This window comes from Alosa sapidissima, chromosome 5 (genome assembly GCF_018492685.1).
Source record: "Alosa sapidissima isolate fAloSap1 chromosome 5, fAloSap1.pri, whole genome shotgun sequence".
In the NCBI taxonomy this organism is placed as follows: Eukaryota; Metazoa; Chordata; class Actinopteri; order Clupeiformes; family Clupeidae; genus Alosa; species Alosa sapidissima.
The window spans coordinates 22,409,902-22,417,696 of record NC_055961.1 but is presented as its reverse complement, the minus strand read 5'-3'; the positions used below and the strand labels follow the sequence as shown (position 1 = coordinate 22,417,696).

The 7,795-nt window shown below is 38.9% G+C and overlaps 1 protein-coding gene across 2 annotated transcripts in view; it reads right to left on the bottom strand.

The window, feature by feature from the left end:
- Positions 1 to 401: 401 nt before the first annotated feature.
- hlcs (holocarboxylase synthetase (biotin-(proprionyl-CoA-carboxylase (ATP-hydrolysing)) ligase)) overlaps positions 402 to 7,795 on the bottom strand; it is a 22,863-nt gene continuing 15,469 nt past the window's right edge. For both annotated transcript variants that reach the window (XM_042092030.1, XM_042092031.1), the window contains 5 exons: positions 5,060 to 5,127; positions 4,637 to 4,797; positions 3,055 to 3,169; positions 2,744 to 2,957; positions 402 to 2,284 (listed from right to left, as the gene is read on the bottom strand). In XM_042092030.1, the coding sequence (XP_041947964.1) occupies positions 2,116 to 2,284; positions 2,744 to 2,957; positions 3,055 to 3,169; positions 4,637 to 4,797; positions 5,060 to 5,127 (727 nt within the window). In that variant the 3' untranslated portion in view covers positions 402 to 2,115. The remainder of the gene's footprint in view (positions 2,285 to 2,743; positions 2,958 to 3,054; positions 3,170 to 4,636; positions 4,798 to 5,059; positions 5,128 to 7,795) is intronic.

The following is a 7,795-nucleotide window of genomic DNA, read 5'->3' as shown; positions in this document are numbered from 1 at the left end:
CATCTGGCAGAGATGAGCCAAAAGCCTAAGGTGCTGAAGACAAATGAGGTGTCCTCTAACAGGCCGAGGGATGAGCCAAAGGGAGCGCAGGAAATGGCCTCTCCGCCATCCCGCCCCAGCCCTCACGCCACACTCGGCCTCCGTCCACCTGCACCACAGCCTTCTCCCACACCTCATCACCCCCTCCGGGCGAGTGAGCCCAAGGGGAAGGGAAGAATGGGGCCGGACCACCTGGTCCCTGAAGCATGCAGGGTAATAGTGTAGCTGGTCAACATGGGTTTTTTTTTAAACCCATAAATACAGCAGAGCTTTACTCACTATAACATGTACAACTGCTGAAGGGGTGAGCTGTGGATTAAGGTATAACTCTTTCGGGTTTGATAATTTTGACACAAAACAAATTGTTTGTATGTTTTATTTGATAATGACACAAAATAAAAGACCACTGTGTTTAATCAAGGATATTCTAAAGGATATATTCTAAATCACATTAACCTCATCAAACCAAGTGTCTCTTTACACCACTGTGAACATGCCTTAAGTTTCATAAAAGCCATGACAAACTATTAAGCAGAGTTTATACATAATAATACATCAAATTATGAGTAATCTGCACTTCCTTAACATCAAGTTGTCATTTTCACTTTTTCTCAAGAAACATGTCCTTAGCACATACAAAACATTAATTAATACAAGACCAAGTAGCAGAACAGTAAAAATATAAGAAAAGTGTGGTCATTTTTAATTTTGTAGAATTACAGTAAATGCTTGATGTGACATTTTTGCCTATATTTAAATGTAAGACATACAAACCCATGTTTACCTTTTAATTGTCACAAAGTGTATGCATTGTCTGTGCCAAAATGAGTATAAATTAGTCTAGATCTGAAACTACAGTGGGAGAGGGAGAAACCAGATCCATCTGTAAGTCTGTGCGGTAGAGAGGGGATTTTGCTTTTCCTCTCAGCACAAATTTAATGTTCATGAAATCAGTACTACTATACTTTTTCAAGAATATACTGTAAGGCTCAATCCGGTGTCAATAACATGTTGGGCTCAGGGTTGATTTTTATTTCTTCTATCTGCGTTAAGTAAGATGACAAACTAAAACACCTCATGAAGTTGAATGTTTCCGTTACCGGTTTCTGCCCAGCTTCCTTAAAAGCACAAGTTTGTGCACCAGAGAATTTAAGTGTATTAGACTTTTTCCAAATATTTTTGTCTTCCATCTTTAGGGCAGTCGCACATTAGCAGAGTATGGCTTAAGAAATGTATGGTAGAATTGTGGGGTAGAACACCCACATCTCTAATTTCTAAGCCATGTGTCAGTAGTAGTGACAGAGTTGTGGCATTCACTTTGAGTAAAGCCAACTGAGCCAGCTATGATAAATAATGTGTCTGTGTCAATTTTAGAGCAGAACATATAGGTCAGAAGTCAGTATAAGGGAAAAATCTAAGTGCTCAGCAAGTAATCCAGGTTTCATGACTGCCCCTGGACATCCAGTTCCCTGATGATTGGTCTACCTACTTTGCCATATACACCAGTAATTCTGTATACTAATACTGCATCTCATTTTGTACAGCCATTCATATATATGTTCAAAGAAAATCAGGCTGTATATTGTCTCACTTAGCAGTGGCCAAGAAGGGCCATGATAACTGACACATCATTTATAGCACAGATAATGTAAACAACAGCATGTGAAAATGAAAAGGCACAACATCTTTTTTTTCACTTTAATAGTGTTAAAAAAGAAAATTCCTGTTCACCTGCAAGACATCAATTCAGCAGAGAAATTCAAATCAAGAGAAATTGTGCTGAACAGACCTTGATCATTGTTGTAGTGTTGAAAGATATGAGTACCAACAAGATCTGTGACTATAGCTGCCATGTTGTTAAGTTAGCATAGCACATTATATATGTTTTGCATAGTGAATTAAAATGACATGGATGAAATGCCTAATACTTTTATGTTATGACAGAGGAAATTTATATCTGGGATGGAATAGGCAAATACTTCTTCAGTCAATAATTCAGCAAAAAATTAAGTAAGATCTAAAAAGTGTACAGTACTTCTGCAGATAGACAGGCTATAACTAAACCAAGAATGGTGCCTAGCTGTGCTTAGTGACAACCAAGTTCCTTAACATGTCGAAGGAGTTCCCGTCAGGCTGAACAGACACCACGTCCTTGTCTGCCTTCACCTGTAGAAAGCCGTGGTCATCCAACCCCACCACCTCCGCCTCTGGACCATCCTCACTCCACAACTTCACCTTAGTCCCACTGAGATAAGACAAGCCACATGTTTATTACAGTACATTCAGCTGCTCAAACAGAATAATAAAGTAGACCAGTTCTGACACAGGTGAAACTCTGTAGCAAGACATAAAAATCCAACACAATTCCGTTAGCTACACCATAATTGGCTAAGGACTGATTAATTATGACATATTAAGTTTTGTCAGAATTTTGTTCCCTTTTTTTCCCAGTAATATTAGTCAACGATTCCAGAACCCCAGGACAAATAAAATTTGGTAGGCATGTAGCCCCAGTAGGCTGATAAGGTATAGATGCTTTAAGTTTCCGGGGGCCTCTACCACATTCATACAATGTACTGCTATGTGGTACATCTAGTTAATTAATAAAAAATAACCTTACAAATGCAAGCGATAAAAAGCAGAGTTACCTCACCACAAATAAACTTGAGTGACAGAGAGAGTAAGCAGCAAAGCTGTAGTTTACCCATGAATCCATCTTTTGTAGTATATGGACAGCACGGCTGATGGGCCCTTCTCTTGAAAATCTGCAATGAGCTTTTCGAGCTGGGTGACTGTGCAGGCAATGAGGTGTGCTGGGCTCAGGGGCTCCAGGTTTGAGCCATGCTCCCGGTTATGCTGCACCACCAGGTCATTGATGCAGATTGTTGGGTTGCTGTTACTGACATTGAAGCCACAGCCTGTAAACCGATAACGTGAAGATGAGTAAAAGCTTAATTGTCCAGATGCAGGGCAAAAAACTCCCTGCTAAATCATGCCAATGTAACCTTACATTACCTATGAGAATATGGAAGGTGGATCCCATAACTGTTGAATTCACCAGAACACCACCAAGTTTCATTAGGTTACTGTAGTAGATGTCATTAGGCCATTTGACCCGCAAGTCTATTTCCTGTTAAGAAAGTGAACAGACAGAAAAATCATGACAATACAATAAATCCTACCCATACATCAGAAGTCTTTGAAAAGATTCAGAAAAAAATTCAGAAAAATTAAGCACTGCACATTTTTCTGATCTCATTCTACTGTTGCTGAGTGACATTCGAATGAGTTAACGATCATATTAAAATTAGCAGTGGTCTCTTAATTTTAATCACGTTCGAATGTCACTCCATACCACACCATAGGATGACATCAGAAAAAATTCCAGAGCTGTATACACCTTAATCTGAATATGTCCTATAGGAGTTTTTGCAGCATTTTGTGACACATTTAGAAGCATACCCTATAACGTGAACGTGAGTTATTAATCAGACTATATGCTATGCTATGCTATGTTCCCACAGCAATTTTTGTAAACAATTCCCAGCACATCGGAACATCGGAGCACATGCAATTTGGTGGGCATATAGCCCCACTAGGGTGATAAGGAAAAAAGCTTTTGGTTCCCAGAGACCACTCCCCCCTGCAGTGAACCTGTTGAAAGCAGAGTAGGCCAAAAGCAGTTTTGGCAGAATAATTCGAGAACCATCACGCCCAAGATGACAACATTTTTGGGGTATGTTGGCCTGTTGGCCTCAAGGAGTTGTATCAACCCAGCCCATAAACACACATTTGTGGTGTAGCGCCACCAAGGGAAAAATGTTTGCAAAAAACGTGATGCCATTGCTAATATCTTGTGATGAGATGTTCCTAAACACACAAAATTTGACATGAATGATCACCACGACAACCTCTGGACGCACCCTAGTTGTGAAACTCCATGCATGGGGGACACTGCAATTCATGAATTGCGGACTGTCAGATGGAGAGAAATTGAGAAGTGTGATTTATTTTCTGTGAAGAGAACACACAGGACTGGGCGGCAGTCATATTAGGCCATGTACCACTACCACTATGTGGTACATCTAGTTTTCTGGAATCCCTATATGCTGTTCCTACAGTTTTAGTTGTAATTCTATACAGACACTATACTGCCTTTAACGGTTTTATTTATTTATTTATTTAAATTGAAGCACTTGCTTTTTTTTCACAACAAAAATATTTCCAATGTCAAAGCGTGAATTGATTCAGGACAAAACCATAACACAAGTCTTTGTGTGACATGAGTGTTTGTCATCAACGATTTCCTGAATAGACACATATTTTACAAGCACATAGACACACTCTACAAGTGCACACATACTTAACACGCACATACATACATGCACATTGCACACATATATTGAAACAAAAATCAACCAGTAGGGCTCGACATGTATGGTTGCCACAGAGTTGCTTTCTCTGAAGTAAACAAGACAGGTGTGTGCTAGGATCTCCACGGTAGCAAATGCTCCCTCTGATAGCTTGGACAACGAAGGTGGGCCAAGCACTGGCAAACACTAGAGTGCTTGAGGTGGAAATGCAGGGTGGTTCATACCTCATATCCCGGCAGAGTGCACACGGCCTCCACCACAGCCAGAGCCGCCAGGTGCTGCAGGAAGGGAATCCTCTGACCCAGTAACGAACTGATGGGAATCCGCACATGCAGGGTGAACATGGCACAACCCAATGGGCTAAGCCAAGCATTTCCTCCGCGACCTGAAATCAAGTGTCCAGAACACAGCAGAGACTTACAGACACTGTTCACACCCCAACAATTATGATGGAAATTGGTCTCCCACCATAGAGTCACTGCCTAGGCACAGTGTTTTTAGTAAGTTGACACTGCTTTTAATACTTTAAAAGACCACATAGCAATATGATTGCTAATTTGCTTGGGTGAGAACCATGCCTGTGCAAGGCTGCTGGAACTAAAGGAGTGTTCTAATGGCAAAGGGTGTTGCAGTAGAAATTTACTGACCTCTGCCCTTTGTCTGACGAAGAGCTATGGCGATTAACCCCATTTCCTCTGGTAACTGAAGCATCAACCTGTGGTGTGTAAAGAGAGGCAATAAAAGCAGTTTAAACAGCTTGATAATTAGATGTACTAGGCCAGAGCATTAGCAAAAGTATGACTTTACCATTTTCTGGTTTAGATTTCACTGCCAAAGTGAACATACTTCCCCAAAACACTATGAATCTACGAGCTTCCACCTACAATGACCTAAAATAGGTCATAAATAGAACATATATAAGTACAAGAATTCATTTAATTTTAATTCATTTTTGTGGCTGTGTCATTTGAAAACAAACAAAACGTTTTCTTTGCTTCTGGAGAACCTTAAATAAACAAGATTTCTAAAGAAAAGACCGTGAATGAATCATTCGCTGTAATGACTGCTTGAGCAGAAACATATCTGAGTTAATGTTTGAAATGCATGTGGTTGTTTATTTCAGTCCAGGTGGACATACAGCATTAAAATGAAATGGCAAGTTACATATAAACTACTGCCTTGAGAGTTGACAGGTATTATTTACCGATATCTTTCAACACTTCCAAAGTTCACTGATAGAATTTGTTCTTTTTCAGCCGAATAATTTGTGGAATTGGTGCCAATATTTCCAACCCTCTGAGCAGGAATCTATATGCACAAATTAACATAAAAAAAAATAAAAAAAATCAATGCACTAGAATTCTGTAGCCCGTCCTCCAAAACTTACAACCACATCTGGTTGTCAAAATTGAACTAAACAGTCAACCATATGACTTATGAAAACAATAATCGGTTACATTTTACTTGAAGGCATCTACATAAGAGTGACATGACACTGTCATGAACGCATCATAAACATTATAAACAAGTCATAAACGTTTATGACATACCACTTCTGTCATTCGGTTTTTGAAGTGTCATTTGGTTTTTGTCATGACAAGTTAGGGTTAGGGCTAGTGTTGGGGTTATGACTGTCATGTCACTCTTATGTAGATCCTTCAAGTGTTACCCTATAATCAGAGCTTTGTTTACGTGCACATGAGGGGTTCATACTTTGCTTTTGACAGCTACTGAACATGTTGCCATTATTCCTTCACCCATAAAACATCCACTAAGTCATTTTTACCCTCAATCTTGGTTGAGGTTTTTATAATCAGATCTGTACATCTGTCCATGTGTGTCCACTCATATAGCCTAACTTGAAAAAACAAATGGTCACCATATCTCAACTTGCATGTCAAAGTAACACAATAAAGTTCTGCCTTAAAATAATGGCTTGAAACTCATTTAGTGATATTCACCAATACTTATAATAGGCAGAATTGCGTCTCTTTCAATACCAGTGTTTGCCTGAATATGACCTTTACTCATCAGTTCTTGACAAATTGAGCACCCCCTTGGTTTTAAAATTGACAAAAAGGAGAATTCCTACATTGTGTTACTTTAATACACCATTAACAATAATACACATTATCAGGAAAAAGGTGAGGGATCTTTGCAAAATATAATTTTTGGATAAATATAATAATCCAATAGCTGACCTATAGGCTAACCGTTTTAATCTACTTTTTGATCCACAGTTCAGAATGATTCTGTAACTGTCAGCAGGCTTAAAAGAGGAACTTTTAAGCCGCAAAATGTTACTGAAGCACATCAAAATGATCCACCACATATTCTCCAGTAGACAATCCTTCCTAAAAATTATTTTGGAGATTCTGTAAAAAGCACTGGTTACCACCCATAGTGATATCAGTGTGCACTTTGAGACAGCTAACCTTTGATGAAATCTAATCAACGTGTTTTCCAACAAACAATAATGATGCAATTTTTGAGGAACAGTGTAGTCTTTTAAGGAAATGTTCTACTTCTTTAGGGGAAGAAAATAATGATAGGCCTGTAACAAAGAAACCAAATGCAAAGAATACACATGAGAGTTTTCACAGTTTTAAGATTACTTATCAGTAGGGATGTAACTATGCATCGTAAATCGGCTATAAATCGATACAAATGTGTGAATATTACAACCGGTTGAAATAAAAAAAAAATGAAGCGTGATACAGAATAGGGCGTAATCTGCTTTTGATTACACTTGTTCAACGTCAGATTGGTCAAGAGATTATTCTAATTTGGCACAAGCAGTGGCGCGACTGGTTGGGGCACCTGCACTGGCAGCTGGGGCACCTGCACGCTGGCGACCCGGGTTCGATTCCTGCCCCATGGTCCTTTCCGGATCCCACCCCGACTCTCTCTCCCACTCACTTCCTGTCGGTCTCCACTGTCCTATCTAATTAAAAGGCATAAAAAGCCCAAAAAATATGCTTTAAAAAAAAAAAAAAAAAAGAGATTATTCTAATTTAAAACAACCTCAGCAGGGTTGTTAAAGATAAAACAGAATATGAATTAACTGGAACACACCTTATGTACCTCTCAATTTATATAAAAAAAGGAATATTTTTCGGTCATAATTTGTCTGCAGCTTATTCTGTTAAAATATTGTGATTGTGAAAATTAGGGTAATTTGCAGAAAAGGACTGGTGTTTTCAAAGTAATTTTAATTAGTCTAGGCAGGCCGAAATATCTAAACTGGCAAAAAAATGACATAGTATTCAATGAGGAAAAAATAGAGCACCCCGGTGGTTATGTAAAGAAAAAAGCCGTCATGTACTGCATTAAATTCATTAATTAAATGTTACAGTCTCTACAATGGGTATTCTGCAAACAAA